Source organism: Mytilus californianus, unplaced genomic scaffold (genome assembly GCF_021869535.1).
Source record: "Mytilus californianus isolate M0D057914Y unplaced genomic scaffold, xbMytCali1.0.p SCAF_6, whole genome shotgun sequence".
NCBI classification, from domain to species: domain Eukaryota; kingdom Metazoa; phylum Mollusca; class Bivalvia; order Mytilida; family Mytilidae; genus Mytilus; species Mytilus californianus.
This window is the reverse complement of record NW_026262712.1, coordinates 23719217-23738771: the sequence shown is the minus strand read 5'-3', so window position 1 is coordinate 23738771 and position 19555 is coordinate 23719217. Positions and strand designations below refer to the sequence as shown.

The window sequence follows — 19555 nt, the reverse complement described above, 5'->3', positions numbered from 1 at the left end:
ATAAAGAACGAAGTTGAATATTACAACTTACTTTTTTGTATGCACTATGACATATCTAACGACATGGACGTCAGAAAATGAAGTGTATTATTCTATTATTCTTTTTGTAATTGACTTAGAAATGTTAAAAAAAAATTCCAATACTTACATCTGACAGTAATATGTTGCTTGTTGATAAACACGACTGGTATCGAGCTACAAAGGGAAATGAATAATCTATACAGTCACGTTAACTTTCAGCAAGTAACGTAGAAAAAATTTGAAATTCTAAATTACCAAATTTTAATATCTTTTGTTACTGTTCGATTTACGAGAGGAGAAACGGACCAGAAATTATGATTTGTAAAACGAATGTAGAAGTAATAAAAAAGGGTATCATTTACAATGTCGTTAAGATGTTTAAGTTAAAGTCTGTAGGTTGTATGCTGCATACGTTTGTAAAATAAACTTTTAATACTCCTAAATTCTTTACAAATTTATAACTAAGTTACATCAGATAATCACTAAGATGACGATGAAGAAATATTATATTGTCTTGCCGTATTCAAAGAGGTGACGTCAGACCTATTGTGGTTCGTCATCCAAGTTCAACATCAATAAATCATCTCTACTAATTACAGGTTCTTACATCGGAGAAAAACATGATTATGTCGCTCTAGTTGTCTCATTGACAATCATGCCACATCTCATTATATTTTATAATCAACAGATAAAGATTAAACATCATGGACTCAATACATTCCGGAGTAAACTAATGTATTTGACTTACCGTGAACTGTACTTAATTTAATTACTATGCATATAAATTGCTCAAGTGACACTCTTCCGTTGCTGGTAAATCTTATTATAAGTGTTTCTAACGTTTTGTTGCTAACAGTTAGTCCTAAAATTGAAAGGATATTAATGGTATGACCTCAGCCACTATTCGGAGAGCAGAAAAGAGTAGAAGCATGATATTCTAGGACAAGCAAGGCAAAGGGGAAAGGCTTACCCATGTTTGAACATTCATAATCTGTTTAGCTTGCTGTTGATTGTAAAGTTAATGACTTTTATTCTAAATAGGTTTCATACAGTTTTAATTTTATATTTTAATATTGTGAATGACAATTGTTATAGTTTTTACAGACTGAAAATATTGGTTTCATTTGCATTAGTTCGGTTATTTATGTGACAGACATATTTCAGACCATCAGTTGTTAAAGATGTAAAGTCAATTAAGTGTACAAATTAACACTAGCGTTTTCATATTGAAGTGGGTTGTTTCAGATGTGTGAACAGTGCATGCCATTTAATTAAAGTGACAGTGAACCATCTCTGGTTCTAATCAAAGTAATAAAAAAGTAATTATGAAAGTGCAAAGTAGTTCATTTGATAGTCGATATAAGTAAAGTTTGATACATACCCGTGAGCCCAAAAAGATATGTTGTACACTTGGTATGACCAGATTCAGAATGAGATAGCCCGTTTGAAATGTTTTATACCACTAACCTATAAGTCGTAGAGCACTCCTCAGTGAATATGAACTAAAATCAAGATTTCCCTGTGAATAGCTTCGAAATGTACCCTAGAAAAAAGGAATATATCTAAGATAACAAGTACATGAGATTGTTAAACCTTTATTATTCTGTTTCATTATGTCTATCACAGCTTGTTAAGCATAACATTCTGCACCATCCAGATCGTTTACTAATCAATGGTTACCGTGGTTTATATATTATGTACTTCTCTGTCCTGAGTGTTCTTGCGTATATTTGTACTGTATTCCTGTCACGTAATGTGTTCATTTTAGCGGTATTTTTATCATTGTCATATAAGCGGGAGGTTTGGCTAGCCATAAAACCAGGTTCAACCCACCATTTTTGTTTCTTAAAATGTCCTGTACCAAGTCAGGAATATGGCAGTTGTTATCAAATAGTCCGTTTCTATGTATGTTGGCGTTTGTTTTTGTAGCAGTTCAGTGTTTCTGTTGTTCCGTTGTTTTCCTTTTATAGTTGATGTGTTTCCCTCGGTTTTGGTTTGTGACCCGGATTTGTTTTCGCTTAATCGATTTATGACTATTGAACAGCGGCATACTAATGTTGCCTTTATTTATATGGATTTAAAATATTTGAAAATCGTTTAACCACTGTTCGTTTTTTTTATTGTTATATAATTGTACATAGAAGAAGATTGTAATTGCCTCATCGAAAGTTAGATGGATTTAGTTTTCTTTGTTTTAGTTGTGTTGGTTTAAACGTTCTCATGCGAAATAAACATTCCATCCCGAGCATAACGACAGGTTTTCCGACAAACAACTGCTGTTTGCACTGAACTACATTTAACTTGTATTGGCGGCTACAAGCACTGGTATTTGACTCACTGCAATTTAATGGTGCACTGAGAACCCGCTATAATTACTGATTTCCGTCAAGGATGTGATTGAAGAGGCTATCCTTATCCTTTAGGTTTCTCTTGGTCTTGTATTGTTCTTATAATTTTCGATTTTCATGTTCCTTTTACCATGTACCTAGGTGCAAATCCTGTTTTTACTAATTTTTTAACGGATTCACGTTTTCGTATCGGTGCTCAATATTCAGAAGTCATTACATTATGGTAATTACCTAAAACAATTTCAACTAAAGAGTGCTGACTTATATGTCTCGTCATATTGAAATGATTGACCTTCAGTAAAGTAATTTCGTACCTGCCATAGTATAAGTTTGCTGAGCAGCTTGTTTAAATCTTCATAACATAGATGTCCTTCAATTTTACTCTAATAAAGTGTTAAGAATAACGAACAACAAATGTTTAAGCTTCAATATATTTATATCAAAATTAAGTGTCATTATACAACAATACCGGTGAACACACCCTATAGATATTCAAAGAACAATTGGCGACTGACCGTCATATTCATGGCTAGATAAAGGAACCATTTTAACAGTTCATTCCAGTTCAAAAACTTAATAATGGATCTTAATAGCGAATCAAAAAAGACGCCTGAAAAAACATGACTTATAATATTAACCTTAAAGTTGTATTCAACCTTTAAAAAGTCATATACAAGTAAACAACTGTTCTTCGGATCAGATTTCTGATACCAACATCTTGAACAGGTTCATAGAGAGGTTTGTTCCAAATTGTCAAAATGTTAAGGTATACAATAAAAGATAGGAGGAAGATACCAAAGGGATATTCAAACTCATAAGCCCTTGCAGAAAACGAGAAACGACGAAAAGACAGTCTACAAAACACAATATACAATGATAAAAAGACTGAGCAGCACAAACCCCACGAATAAATATGTATATTGTCTGATAACTTTACAAAATACATCATATTAGATTGATGTTTTAAATGAAAAGGTTCAATTTCTTAAAGCATACACAGACTGTCAGCATTTGTTTCGTTATTGCGGCAAATGGTGTGCTAATACATGGTAAATTCTTATTCAATAACGAGTTACCGCTCAAATATTTGTTTTGTTCTACTTGTGTTCTTGATAGAAACATGTTTTGAGTACACAACTATTCAATACTGTTGACTTTCATTGGATCACGACTTCGTATAAAAATTAATTGACATTCAAATTAGACATACAACATTTTGTTAAAATTTTCCACTTCGATATTGACACAAAGACCTTGATCTTGCAAATTCTGATTTATCAATTTTCAAAATATCGAAATAGAAAATTTGGTACAGCCATTCTCCAAAGTATTATGTCAATATATAAAGATCATATCACATTAGGCTCAGTCGATCGAGACATTCAAATGTTCAAACTTAATGAAATTTAGGGTTTGCAGAGCATTTGGAATAATAAAATGTAACAAGGAAGTTATTGACCAAAGCGTTCCCCTAAGGTAAGTTAATTTAGAAATTTAGTTTAAAGATATTATCATTAATGTTTTTAACAGAGGAAAGGTTTTTCATTCAAATCTTGTGAAATGTTCCGTCTGGGCATATTACTATTTTTCTTGATTGAATCGGATAGAGAATATTTAGGAGCTGTTAAATCAAATAGCAAAGATGTATTAGCTTTTGAATTGGATAGCGAATATTTAGGAGCTGTTGAATCGGATAGCGAATATTGAGGAGCTGTTGAATCAAATAGCGAATATTTAGTAGCTTGGATCTAGATTTAGAATACGTTTAGAGTGTGAAAAAATTTACAACAAGAAATTTAAATGAAACTAGTTATTTATACCTTATTTCAAATGTTCCATGTCAATGCGATAATCCATAAAAGAGTTAAAAATTAAATTTTGTCGGAAAATTATGTTTTCGGTAGATAGCACTTCGTATGATATATATGTATATTTCTTCTCAAAATTTAAGATTGTTTCCTTGCAACCAGAATTACATTTGAAAAATGAAACGGGTTCTAGGCATCATGGTCAACCAGAATTTTAAACTTGTATCAAGACTGCATGCAAATCGAGGGTGCGGGCTTCAAACCATGTACTCAAAGAGTGTTGCTCCCCTAGTAAAATATAAAAGCTCCAGGTTCCAGTTGCTCAGTAGAGTCGGATATTGTCAATCTAGAATAAAATCGATGCTACCAATATTATAGGTTCTGCATTGAAAGAAACCCACACTATTCTATTTAGATAATGCAAATGAAATATCCTAAGACTTTACAATATTTCTCAAAGGATACATCGAATATAGTTATAGCTGCTTTGCATGTGTCTAGAGAAAGATTTAACGGTTTAAATTTGACAACTGAAATAGAATAAAATTCAAACGATCAGAGTGTATTTCTGACATTTTAAATGATTCAAAACAAAAATATACAATATGCAATGAACCCTTTCCATCAAAAAAGGAAATGAAGAAAATATACGTTCAATTTTTTTGCGACATTGTTGTATGGTAATCAATTATTCACAACGTGTTCAATGCACATATAATACCGGTATTTATTATTGTAAAATAGCTGGAGACCTGCAATGACGTTATATATTTGATAGTCTTTTAAATACCAAACCAACGTTTTGTAAAAAAATACTTGTCTAATAACACCAATATGAACACTTTTGAATTATTAAAAATGTACAATTTTTATAGTATAATATAAATAGCAATTTTGGATATCTAATATACCTGGATTAAATCATTTTAAGAAGTAACTTACTCTCAGATTCTGAAAAACAACATAATAGTGGAATTTTATCTTTCATAGGCGTTAAAAGAACCTTCTGTAGTCTAGATGCATCTATTTCTTCATACTGCAAATATGAAATATCTTTAAAAAAATTTTAATAATTCCAAAAAGATTAAATATCAAATTTGAAAATAAACACAAAATGTTGTCGTAAAATAGTCTGTTAAGTTACAAGCTGGATGTTGGAGACAGACAAAAGGACATTTATTTAAACTCACTTGCTTTGCGATGAATTAATGGTTTGATAATATCAGTAAATCACTGTTACTTTATTATTTAACTTCTTGTTTTGAAGTCTAAAAACAAATGTCTCATTATGAATAGTACCACAAATACCACATTAAAAACATTCCTTGTAGAATAACACTTGAAAGGATGGGGTATTTCATTGTGTTATGGTATTTTTTTTCTTTCATTTTGCTTATGTACTTTGTCTGTAGAGTGTCTAATTGTCATTTTGTTTTTCTTTGATGAAAGAGTTATTTGTTTTATAGTAATTAAGATTATAACACAAGGTTGACTGCTGTATCCCAGTTTTTGACATTTTTACCTATTGTGTCTGTTTGCTTAGCTCACACACTGTTGTCAATATAATGGAATTCTATGCGACTGTCATACAAGTGAGAGGTTTAGCTGGCCATGAAAGAAGTTTAATCCACCATATTTTACATGAGGACATGTCTGTACCAAGTCAGGAATATGACAGTTGTTTCCCATTCGTTTGATGTGGATGAGCTTTTGATTTTACCATTTAATTTCCGTTTTTAATTTTCCTTGCAGTTCGTTATTTTTGTAATTTACTTTTTACCAGTACATTGTAGTAATCATCTAAGCAAATGCATACCTTGTGTTGTATTGCTGTCTTCGTAAGCTGTCTTCTGAGCATATTGATATTTTCCCAGTCTAATGAATGGCCATTCTAGAATCATTTATATATAATGCTCATTATGAAAATTGTGTTTGTCTATAATTTTAGAAATATAGAATATTGAATGAATTTCAAAATCAATTCAAATTATTCATTGTAGAAATTCAATATACGTTATCTATCCACATGTTTAAAAAAAAAAAATAAGCGATCGAACGTTATTTCATACATCAACGAAAAAACACTAAATTATGCAAAAATCTTATTTCATATTTTACCCCACCAGTTTCTGCTTAAAGCTTAAAAAGACTTATTTAGGTTTAATCCACCTATGTGGTATATTGTTATTAGATAATACACTAGAGAACTTGATAATTAAACTATATGTAGCACCATACCTGAGTCTCCTTATATCCATCTAAATCGTCTAACTCTCTGAAGATAAACATTATAAGTTTTACTTATTGGAATTAAATGATAAAAGAGAGGCGAAAGATACCAAAGGAACATTCAAACTCATAAGTCGAAAATAAACTGACAACGCCATGGAAAAAATGAAAAAGACCAACAGAAAAACAATAGTACACAATACACAACATAGAAAACTAAAGACTGATCACTTTCAGCTGGATTAAATTAACAGAAATGGCTCTAAAAGCAATTAAAATTCGGAAATTGTTTGTCGATGAACTAATCATAAATATTTATATTAGATTAAAAGTAGAATGTTTTCTTACGTTTTTTGCTCATTGAAGACTTTGATGGACAATCTAAAAATCACATTGAAAAAATATGTGTCTGTCTTTTTTGTAAACAGAGTGCTATAAGGTTTGTCTGTTAATCATTGTATCGTGTAGTATCTGTTTGAAAACACATAAAGTGTCATTGGATTGCTGTCTTTAGCGTACTTTTTAGAAACTTAAAAATCTCGTTTTATTCATGTCTCAAATCCACTTCTCATCAAATATTACATCAATTGATATTTAATGTACATGTCATTATTGTCAATTTCAGCAAAACATCCTTGAGTAGTACATATAAGCATGTTAAGATGTTAATGGCAATGCATTTGTTATAATGGAGTCGTAGTGTGCCATCAGAATTATTTATTCTATTATGTCATTATACCATTTACCTTATAACATAGAATCTGCGTTTATGAAAAGGAGTAGAATTACGGCATGCAGAGACGAGAAAATGAAACAAGTACAATGAAATCCAGAGATTAACTTAAGATACAAATTAATGTGTGCCTTTTAGTTGTATGACTAGTAACATAGTAAAAACAATCTGTTTGTAAAAGTGGTTGTTTGTATGAGACAAAACATCCCAAAAAAGGATGATATGAGAAAAAAAACACATCATAAGAAACCCCAGAACAGAAAACAAAACAAAAAAGAAAATCATTAATATATTGTTACCTTATTATAGAGTTACCGGCAGTATAGACTCTCAACATATATTTGCCTTCTTGTCCCTCAATTTCTGTGACAGGCATGATCATATACGACCCCTCTCCTAGTTTAAATGTGTGGACGTTCTCTCTATCCTGGATAAATTTTGTACTGGCATATATCTTATTATAAAGGAAGAATTCGGCGCTCCTTTTTGTTTTTACGTCAAGTGGTACCTACAATATACAAGAAAATGCTAAATTACGCAAAGTAACTATGGTCATTTTATGACCAAAAAGGAATCTAGGTACAAATTTATATGTTAACTACATTAACCAATCAAGTGTTTACATGGAATTGCTGCAAGAAATGGGATTAATTCCGGAGCTGATATTTAAACATGATATGCTTATAAAAGAAAATGATCAGAAAAAGGTGACAGCGGAGAATGGAGGAGAAGCTGATAAATAAACTCATCATAATACGTAAAAGAATTATTCTTTGCCGACTTCTAAGAGCTTGCAATTCCTATCATGAATTCCTTGATAGAGGGTTGCTGCTTACAAGGAAGCTATTAAACCAAGAGTTCCAAGTGGTGAAGTTGAAATCATCCCTTCAAAAATTTTAAGGAGACTCGTGATGAGTTGGTTGACCGTCATGGAATATCTGTTTCACAGATAACAACGGATATGTTTCAATTGTCGTGATCACAATCACGTTCTCATTTCATCGAGTGTGACCTACCTATGGAGCAGGATTTGCTTACCCTTTCGGTTTTTGATGGGCTTCGTATTGCTGTCTTTTCTTTGTTATTTTTTGTATACTGTTGTTTGTCTTTATATCGTTTTTCGTATTTTGCCATAGCATTGTCATGATCAGTTTCTTTCTGTTAATGAGTTTGGATGTCCTTTTGATATCTTTCCCCTCTTTTTTATGGCCTTGTAGATAGACGTTAATTACCTACATTGCGCTTTTTCTATTCTTATTGTGGATAGCATGGAAACGGTATATCATGGTATTTATATTCATAACATGAACTCCCAGCAACACTAAATGATATCCAAAGCAAAGAGCACCGTTTTTATTGTTACTTTTCGTGCGGACACGTGGAATTTTTCGTTTTCAATGATCTTCAACTTTGTTGCTGCTTTTCAAGCCAACACTTTTTGGATTTTTTTATCAATGATCCTCAACTTCGGTATCGATCATGGTCTTCCAACAGTTTTGAATCACAAATTAATTGACCGACACGATATGTGTTCAAGGTCTTAGATCTTTAGATATTATAATATAGTCGTCTGATCTATCAATTTACCGATCCTAATCCCTACTTCGACAGTTTTTCTAAGTGAGAACTCGCATTGCGCGTGGTACTTTAATAGCAGGAGACGCTTACTACTCTATCGACGAACCCGGCCGGAATAGCTCCGCTTGGATATCATGCGATTACCTTTTTTCTTGCTTAATGGATTTACGACAATTGGACACCGGAAAAATATTGTTGCCTGCAATTTTATTCATGCACCACTGCTGATTCTTATGTCGACACATCCCGCGTGTGTCGTTGTTGCTTTTACTCCTTGAATTATATATATGAAGAGTTTTTTCATCTCATTGTCGATGTGCACGCGAATTGAACAAAAAGAACAAAAAATGACTAATAAACCGACAATTCCTCGGCAGTGTCCTTGTGAGACGGTCTAAGGTTATTATCATCAATCAATTAACTGTTGTTATTTTGCTTGAAAATGTCAACATTGTCATACATTCTTACTTTTTAACACACATTACAAAATTACATATCCATTTATCACTAAATATGTATGATTCTAAATAAAAATGAATTACAACATTATGAAATATATATAAAACCAACAAAATAAACCAAATAAAAACCAAACAAAATTGACGTAAAAACATAACAACAAACCAAATGAAAATTCCATTTGTATCAATGGATAGTAACAATAATATTCTTTACCTTAAAGATAAGACAACAACATGGTTGGAAGCGTCTTTGGTCGTCGGTCGTCTTATATTTCTGCATTAAGGAAACTATGACAGTTTTTGGTTTGTCTAACTCCAAATAAAACTGGCTGTTGTTGCACATCACACCTTGTAACATATTATTATTTTTAATTATTGAACTATTGCTGTGTTGTCTGATTGTTCGTTGATCATGGTTTTTCTGATACAATTGATGCCGAGCTAATTGTAAACAAGAATTGTTACACAATGTATGAACACTTAATGGTCGACTTAAGAAGGGTTCTTTGTCGGAAAAAATGACGTCAACACTCCAATTGCAATTTTTTTTTTTATTTCATGTAGAGAAAGAATTATAGGGTATGAAAGTTCGCCCAGTAGATAAATATTCAAGGTTTTGGGTTTCCTATAAACGCTTTTTTTTTTATTCTAGCATTGGATTCATGTTTTGAAGGTGGTCACTGTTTTTCGAAAAATATACACAAATATTACTTCATTAACCAATAAGGAATATCTCGTTCACAGGTGTCCATGTGCATGCTCCGTTTCTCGTATTCAAAATCCTTCCCTTCCTCGTTTATCGCTTATATGTAATGCAACTTATGACCGGATTTTGCTAGTCATAAACAACACGGCGGGTAAAACTTGCAGGGTATGTTCTGCTTACCCTTCCAGGACAGCTGAAATAACCTCCGTTTTTATGGTAGTATAATTACATGTATGTGGATTGTGTAATGCGATGTTGACTGTGTAATGCATTGTGGACTCATGTTTACTGTTTTGTCTTCCTTCTTTTGGTCATGGTGTTGTCTGTATTTTTCTACTTAACTTCTTTATATTTTTTCCACTTTATTTTTAATTTTACTTAATTCGGTTTCGCATATTGAATTATATGTAAATTATGACCCAATTTCGTAATAACATTACGGTACCAATTTTGTTGCACCAGATTCCGATTTGTTTCCTGTTAAATGTTCTGATATCTTGGGTTTTGTGCAATGAAAGCCCATTGTCCATAAGTATAAACGTTCAAAAAAGACATCTCGAAATAGATTAAAATATGAAAAGGTGTTATTTTGTATGTATTCCATTTTCCTTACTTGGTTTAACACACCCGCCTGCATTTATTCCACGTCTCCATTGCCTATGTGCCACAGATGCCAACCACACACCACGATGTTGTATACTTTGGTCCATTTTCCAGCTCTCTGGACCAAGGTGGCATATTTCAATTTCCGTAAAGATGTTTTTGAAATCGATGAATGATATCCTACAGTTAAAATTCATCAGCAAAATTACAATAATGAAAAATGAATATTTAAAAAAATACAGTCCCAATAACTGAAAACAAAATAAATAAAAATTCGTACAAAGTGTACGACCTCACAATCAAGTATAACTTCTGAAAGAACATTTGCAAGAGAGAAAAGTCTCTCTGTGTCAATTCATATGCCTTTAAATAGAAAACTTTATCTAGCTTTTTATCGATGTACGTGAGTTTAATGTAAAGTGTTAGGGATTTCTATGCTGCTTGCCAAAAAGATGCATTCCTAATGATAAATTAAATTATGTACTAACATTGGTTTAAGTTTTGTAAACATATGTTACGGCGTGTTGATACGAAGAATATTTTACAATTGTATAATTTTCTCTTTTTCTTAAGTGACGACTAACCGACTCAGAGGTATAAATCAGACCTAACTTGTCATATTTTATACTTATGTTTTTGTGGTCTTTATTACTGGTAACTATAAGGGGGAAGGAAGCATAAAATTCAAAATGTAGATGCCTTTGTGGTATTCAAAATCACCGAAAAGTAATAAAGTAATAACCGTTTCAATAGACATTTAATATATTTAGTGCAGAAAGCTATTTTGTTTACCATAGTTTGATATTCATTCCGTATTGAACATTTGAAATTGAGTTGAAAGGCTTACAAATTATTAGTTGAAACATCCCTTTGGTTAATTAATTCCAGTTGTACTTTTCAAAATATCATACCAAAATTCGCCATCCAACAGGTTGTCGATTTTCATCTTTTCTTTTGTACTCTCTTTCAAAACATTCCAATGGGGAGACCTTAACAAAACAATTATGAATGAATTGAAAGATATATCGAATAGCAGTTTTGTTCTAGCATACATATATGTTGTCCTGAATATGCATCACATATTTGCCACTGGGGTTTGGGCAATCAACAATGAATCAATAATAGCTTCAACGAGTTAAAACAAATAAGAACTGGTCGAAGGCAAATTCACCAAAGTGTAATGGTAACAATATAAAAAAAAATCCCAAAACACAACGTTTTTAACTTTACAATTTGGTGATTGTAGACCAGTTCTTCATTCTTCCATCTAACGCTTATAACCACTTCGCAACATTTTTGTGTTGCTGCTCAAAACGAAGCACTTCTAACGTTTCGAAAACGACTTCAGTGTTGCAGAATTGATTAATAACCCAAGATGCTTGCAAATAGTGAAAAAAGCCTCGATGTTTGATCAGTATTTAGTGAATTGAATTTTAATAAGTGTGTGTCATTTTTCAAGAAAGTTCAAAAGTGTTTTGTCGATATATTGTTTTCCTCATTGAATGAAAGAGAGGCAGAAGATATCAAAGAGATATTCAAACTCACCAGTCGATGAAAACTGCCAACGTTATTGCAAAAAAACGACCCAAATACACACAACAGTTTTCAAAATTTGACTATTTATATGACAAAACATTTGGCAGCATTTTTGAGTAATTATAACTAAATCGTCTCAATGCAGGGCTAACTCAATAGTTTCACTATAGATAGCTAGATGTATATTCGTAACTATATTAAGAAGGTTTACTGGACGTAACTGTTGTCTTAAGAATTTCATGTGAACATCTAAACAGTATGTTACTATATGTGCGAGTATCTACAGGCCAGATAAGACTGGCAAGGACATTGGAATTTAGATTTTACCTTGGACTCCATGCGCCATTCCAGTACACACTGTGCCATGGATTTCTCATTCTTAGCAGTATAACTGTCCCTCCTGTTACTGGAATCTAAAATTTTCAACTAATATCACACTTTTACTCATTGGCATATCAAAGGTCAAATGGTTTCTGATTATTTCTATATTTGACTATCGAAATAGATGTTATAAGTTAGAGCTGAAAATGCCTAGCCTTCCCTGTTCCATGGACACCGGAGTTTAAATAATCTAAAACGTTTTTGGGGAAATTCAACTATATCAATCCAAAATCTTTCAACCAATATTTCTAAGTGATACTGATAAATAAATTGATAAATAATTCTGTTGAAAGTAAAACCAATTGCGACTGGCTAAAATCTTTTAAATTTATCATATTATCCTATAACAAATACTGAGGTACACAGAATAAGCTCGACTGGTTTAAACATACCTCTGCATAACCGGATATTCTATATGTGTGACCTGTCTTAAGTCCGTTGCTAAGAACGCCAGGTTGGTTGTTTGTAACAGACGTCTAGAATGAAGAAAAATAATCAATATAAAACATGGAATACGTAAGATGTACATCAAAACACTACATAGAATACAGTAATCACATACATCAAATAGAAATGTCATAAATTGCTGTTCTTCATCTTAAAACGTATCTTAAACAGTGAACTGGAAATAGTAATGTAACTTTATCGCCAATTCTAAACATTTTGATGTTCAGTGGTCGTCGTTTGTTGATGTGGTTCATAAGTGTTTCTCGTTTCTCGTTTTTTATATAGATTAGACCGTTGGTTTTCCTGATTGAATGGTTTTACACTAGTCATGTTTGGGGCCCTTTATAGCTTGCTGTTCGGTGTGAGCCAAGACTCCGTGTTGAAGGCCGTACTTTGACCTATAGTGGTTTACTTTTACATATTGTGACTTGGATGGAGAGTTGTCTCATTGGCACTCATACCACATCTTCTTATATTTATATATTATACATCTGAAAAACAGTATATGGTAACGAAATGTGAATTTGAAATTCAAAATAACTGATTGCTGACCTTATGTTCTTATATTCGCATTGTTTACAGCCTTCTTTACATCTGACCATCTGCAAGAATCCACAATTCCAGATAAAGTATAAACATTATTTAACTTACAGATATGTAAGCACCAATCAACGATGCCTGAGACATTGCTATATCTACAACTGTCAGTAAATGCCTTATACTTTCTGTAGTACTGTGAGAATAAGCTATCCCCCCTGTGAGGTCCTGAAGTGCCCATTTTATCCTTCCACCATGAATACTCTCGTATGATCCATATAACCTGTAATAAAACCATGTGAAATAAGGGTATAGTCTTTATTTTTACTTCAACAAATCATTTAATATATAACGAAATGTGCGGTAAAGCTGCCTTTACTTGTTAGTTAATGGGAAAGGTTATTAACCAAGAAAAGAAAGAGCATGAAATAATGCATTACAAGCACTCTTTTAAGGTATTGCAAGTGAACCATAAATTTTTGTTAACAGAAAAAGTTCCATTTTTATAAATTTTGACAATGCTATTTTGTCGATGTCCTTGAAATAAAATCTATCGGACAAAGGCAATACCACGTACTTAAAATTTGGAAAATGTGATAAATAGCATCATTGCAATTGACAACTCAAAGTTTGAAAGTCGCCACTTTTGCTTTAAAATATACAAGATATAATTTTGGTACGTCTCTTTGTTTCTCGTGCTAAATACCAATGAATGTCATGGAGAGTATATAAGTAAAAGTATTTAAATTTTCTATTCGCCAGCTTTCAAGGTAAGTTAGTGTAAGATCCTTGAAAAAATGAAGCATAGTGTGAATAGAGACAAATAGTAGTTCATGCAACTTACTTTGCATAAGCTTTCTCAAACAGGGCTGACCAGAATTCTTGGGGATCACAACTTCTCATATATAGTATATGACCTGTATAAGAAAAAATAGGTTGTGAAGAAATTAAGCTTCAAACGGTATATACACAATTATATATAAAGTCAATAATTGATATACAAAAAGATAAAAAGTGTACAGTTCTGGTGTTGCATATTCTAATTTAATTAAATCATAAATTTTTACAGAACATTTTTTTCATTTATTAACCTAGTTTTCAACATTTTTGAAATATGGTAATCGGTATGGGCTTTGCTCATTGTTGAAGGCGTACGGTGACCTATAGTTGTTAATTTCTGTGTCATTTGGTCTATTGTGGAGAGTTGTCTCATTGGCAATCATGCCACATCTTCTTTTTATAATCATAATTAACTTTCCAGTTTAAATGTAAATTCTGAACAGCTATATAGATGTCAAAATAAGCTTTACTGTTCATTTTCAGATATAGAAATGCAAAACTTCCGACATCAAAATAAAAGCTTGACATCACCATGGAAGTATTTCCTTTCCTGTGTTGTTAACTTATTGACCGAATCTGTATAAAATTTGTCATACCATCAATTGTAGGCAGCCTATCATCGACAACAACATCAATCCATTCCCCATATCTCCAAAAGCGGAAGTGAAATATGCCAGCATAGTTGTCATGGAAATTCTGTCCAGATGGAATACATTTTTGCAGTAATTTTGGTGCCATTGCAAGACATGTAAATGCTGATAACAAACAGCAGTCACCTGACAAATTAAAAAGATTCGATCATGTTTGTGGAATCTCAATCAAGGGCAGGCATAGACATAACAGTCATTCCAAAAAAAGATACAAAAGATATAAGAATAGACTGTAAGCAAGGACTACAAAACTGTTGGAAATTAAAATTCAAGAAAAAATGCTTAAAAAATGAATTTTTAACGCTTTTTCTGTTGATACCCAACCTTTTTAGAAACATTAACTAGTATTATAAATAATGACAGGCTTTGTCTTATGTTATATAATGATAATATGATTGCAAGTTGGCACCATGCCATATCCCTATCTTTGTTTTGATCTTAAAATCAAAATAAATGAAATATAATTTAGAGCCTTTCTGACATGTTGAAAATTTTGGATACAAGCAAGGCTATTTTATGGAAATTCTGTATGCGGTTTATTATATTTACAAATCCTACGTTGCCAACCCTGCCATTCTCATAATTGAAAAAGAAAAATACTTACGGCAAAAAGAACAATTTACGATAGATAATTTGACAAAAGATGTTTTGAAAAATGATATGTATTATGTTTATAGCTTACCTAATTTTCCAGGTTCAATATCCATATTGCAGACATCTTTAATAGCAAACGTAGGATTCTGTACTATTTCCTGTAATCAGAGTTTATGTACATACCAATGTTTATGTATTTGGTTTGATCTAGTTGGTAAAACAAGCCATGCACGACCTCCACTCTTGAAAGGTTATACAATTTGTCATTGTTAATCGAAACCAAATGTTGAAATTAGAATTATCTGACAAAAAACTAGAAATAACAAAATTAAAAAAGGACGCAAAACCCGGTATAATGCGTGCACTGCGCAGATAGCTTTACAGTTCTACAAATGTCACGCTGTTTGTCTGTTGGAAATAAAATTGGTATTTACTTCTTTGACGATTTCGATTTGATGTTATTTGGGATCTTCACAGGGAACATGGGCTCATATACCCTGGCAGTTTTTTTTATGGATATAGGGCATGGACAAGGAATATGAGTCAATTAACCTGTGAAGCCTAAATAACAAATATATTATATTTGAGTTCCTGATTTCATCATAAATTACTATTCTGGTCTTCGTTTTTGTTCCTAAGGTATATGGGCTTGTGAACCCTGTCAAGATAACCAATCAAATTGTAGGATTAGTTTGTATATTTCACGCCAGTGTAATATTATATAATATTTTACCACGGCACATAATAAATAGATTTAAATTTGGAGAAGAAGAAAATAGTTAACTCCAGCAGCATCAAAGTTTCATAATCACTCGTAAAACTTACGTGTGGTCTTTTCCATTTGATGTTTTTATATGGCCTTATGTGTCTGTACAAAGATCTGTCATTAGCTGGAAACACAGGGTCTTCGTACAATGTACCGCTGTAAGAATTTGTTTAATGATTTGTGGTGTTATATTTATTATATTTATTTATCGATCAGGCAAGTGTATGAGTATACTTAAAACAAAATATACCAACATTTGAAGTTTTATTCAAGGAATAGTAAGTGCTTATAGTATAAGCTACGCTACGATATCACAATGTAACTCAAAAATATAACAGTTTATACTAGAACAGCCATTAATGTATCAAACTTGTGCTTCTTGTTATACTAAAAACGATCTCATGGTGTTTATTGGTAAATATTACCCAACACATCTAAGTCTAACATTTCCTCAGGAAGCTGCAACCAAACTTTTTGTAAATATAAAAAAATAATTAACTGAATGTACAATTTCTGTACGAAATTTTCAAGTATGTTATTTAGCATCTGTATTATTTTACGAGGTTGTATGAACATACCGATTTTGGCCATTCGAGAAAATATGTCTTTTCCTCTTAAAATCGAATGTCAGTAAAATCGCGACCAATGTCGATCGGAAAGTTGAACGTGATTATCTCCTCTTTTTATCATCAACAAAATATCATATATATGAAGTTTTACAAAATGCAGTGATACTTACCTTTTCAAACATTCGTCTCTTATATTTTCAAAAGTTGACGGTCGCCAGTGATTAGCACCTACCACCTTCTCACTTCTGACAGATGAATTATGACGTAATAGCTGTCTCGATGACATATGATTGCTGTGTCGGGATCTGATCGTAGATGGAGCACTATGACGAGGTGTTGAATGCGACATTATCCCATTGTGTCGAACTGTTGATGTGTTTACACTACGATGTGATGACGCTGGCGATGCTCTTAAATGAATGCGAGGACCACTGCCATTGTGGACAATAATTCGAGGTGAATTGTTTTGTTTATATCTTGGCGTCCGTATTTCATTTTCGTCTTTTAACGGTTCATACCAAGTACCCTCCTTTTCTAAAGTCAAATCCATCCCTCTAATACAGTATTTTCAAAATTGATAAATCACAAATTTAAAGTTCTTGAGATTCATCTAAATAAACAATATAACATCTGATAAATGATTGACGTGGTAGATTTTTTTAAATCAAACAATAAGGTTTCGCAAAGTAAACATATTCATACAATTTCAAAATGTAAAAGGTCTTTGTGTAAAAGAACTCAAAATACGATATAATGTAAGTCTAGCCTTGAATTATTCTTAACACTGTGTTATATTAAAGTACGGACTTACACATTGTTAACGAATTTAAATGCAAAAATCACCACATAGTTTTATACTTTATTGAATAATCGAATGGCAATTATTTTAACTGATTTTTAAGGATAAAAGCTTAAGTAACCTTAACCGACTTACAAGGGCTTATCCATATTAGGATAAACTTGTATACAGGTGTTTAATATGAAAAGTAATAATACATAATATAGTCAAGCCTTAACCAGAAAATACATGTACACGTTCACATGTCTTTATTTACCTTTCTTGGATTGTAGTACCGGTTTTGGGTTTTTTGTTTTACTTTAAATACGCATTTGTCTTTCTTCTTCTTTTTTCTTTGTATGGCGAGGAGAGGAGGAAAACCCACCAATCTTTGTTTGTTAAGATAAATTAGAAGATGAATTCAATAACAATAACCTTTGAGAACAACCAACCTTTATTATAAACATCATGCATTTAAGGGTTACATGGGCAATGAATTCAATAACACTAACCTTGCCTTTTATCACATTAACATTATCAATAATCCATATATGAATGAGGTCAGATGAACCCTGCCAGACAGACATGTACACCTTACAATCAAACCATGCACCAAAATTATTTACCCTATTGCTTATGGCATCTGAAAACAGACCTTATTACGGAAAACTGGACATTGACCCATGAACCATAAAATGAGGCCAAGGTCAGATGAACCCTGCCAGAGAACATGTACACCTTATAATCATTTCATACACCAAATATAGTTGTCCTATTGCTTATAGCATCTGAGATAAAGACCTGACCACGCAAAATTAGCCTTGTTCACTGATCCATGAAATGAGGTCGAGGTCAGATGAATCCTGTCTGACGGACATGTAGACTTTAGAAGGATCCCATATACAAAATATTGTGATACTATAACTCATAATAAGCGAGCATTTCACATGACAATAAAGTACATACATTATATTTTGCAAAGCAGGCGCTGAACCATAAAGGACAATGGATATATGACATATGGAAACTTCGTAATATAAGGCATCTACATACAAGATATGAAGCATGCAGGTCTTCTTCTTTTGATAATATGAAGCTATATACAAATAGTTTACGCCGACGCCAACGACGCCGGATAGTAATCCCTATGTCCCGCATTATGCAACTTTCATCGGTTTCGAGAATATAATATATTTTCCAAAGGCGATCGACAATTGTGCATTTCTAAAAATTGATTTGACTTTATTGATATGGCGGAGGGTGTAAGGTTCTATAATTAAAGGATTTTACATGTGTTATAAGAATAAGAAGATGTGGTATGATTGCCAATGAGACAAATCTCCACAAAGGACCAAATGACACAGAAATTAACAACTATAGGTCACCGTACGGCCTTCAACAACGAGTAAAGCCCATACCGCGTTGTAAGCTATAAAAGGCATTTGATTGATTGATTGATTGATTACTATGTAAGTGAACGTATTTGATAGTTCGATGTTAACTGCAAACAATGTATGTGGCATGGAATGCTACAGTTGAAGAATAAAATGTTCAAGTCATACCCAAAAAAGTATACGGTTATCATAACGGAGTTGGAATTTGTGGTCAACTCTAAACATTGATTTTAGCTTAATTATACACGGTGTAAAAAAGAAAACGAATATTGAGTCTAGTGTGCGTTATATATATATATATATAGATTCATTCGAGACCGTCGAACGTCCAGTGAAAAATATTTCAAGCATATTCAGTACAATAGCAAACTAATATTGAGTGAAGAAATGAAAACAAGTGAGGGATGAACCACACCTATCATTGTGCATTCCCTGGGTGAGGTGTAACAATTACATTAACCTTATTTTTGGTAGCATTTTATAGAACATTTCCTTACCTGTTCAGATTCAAACCTGTCACTCCATAGATTATGTATTTTAATTTAAGATAATCAGTTTTTAAAAAGCTATATAAAC

The 19555-nt window shown here is 32.3% G+C and overlaps 1 protein-coding gene across 2 annotated transcripts in view; it reads right to left on the bottom strand.

Annotated features, from left to right (window-relative positions):
* LOC127706087 (calpain-9-like) overlaps positions 1–19555 on the bottom strand; it is a 21390-nt gene extending 1835 nt beyond the window's left edge. The window contains exons 1-21 of one of the 2 annotated variants that reach the window (XM_052210539.1): positions 19477–19555; positions 16978–17417; positions 16298–16394; positions 15561–15630; positions 14825–15004; positions 14233–14305; positions 13503–13671; positions 12797–12880; positions 12351–12436; positions 11399–11476; positions 10498–10667; positions 9393–9526; positions 7439–7647; positions 6416–6452; positions 5994–6068; positions 5120–5213; positions 4643–4707; positions 2684–2752; positions 1489–1564; positions 770–883; positions 149–195 (exon numbers count right to left, since the gene is read on the bottom strand). In XM_052210539.1, the coding sequence (XP_052066499.1) occupies positions 149–195; positions 770–883; positions 1489–1564; positions 2684–2752; positions 4643–4707; positions 5120–5213; positions 5994–6068; positions 6416–6452; positions 7439–7647; positions 9393–9526; positions 10498–10667; positions 11399–11476; positions 12351–12436; positions 12797–12880; positions 13503–13671; positions 14233–14305; positions 14825–15004; positions 15561–15630; positions 16298–16394; positions 16978–17357 (2307 nt within the window). In that variant the 5' untranslated portion in view covers positions 17358–17417; positions 19477–19555. Of the gene's footprint in view, positions 1–148; positions 196–769; positions 884–1488; positions 1565–2683; positions 2753–4642; positions 4708–5119; positions 5214–5993; positions 6069–6415; positions 6453–7438; positions 7648–9392; positions 9527–10497; positions 10668–11398; positions 11477–12350; positions 12437–12796; positions 12881–13502; positions 13672–14232; positions 14306–14824; positions 15005–15560; positions 15631–16297; positions 16395–16977; positions 17418–19476 lie in introns of those variants that run through there. The other variant, XM_052210540.1, reaches the window with a different exon arrangement.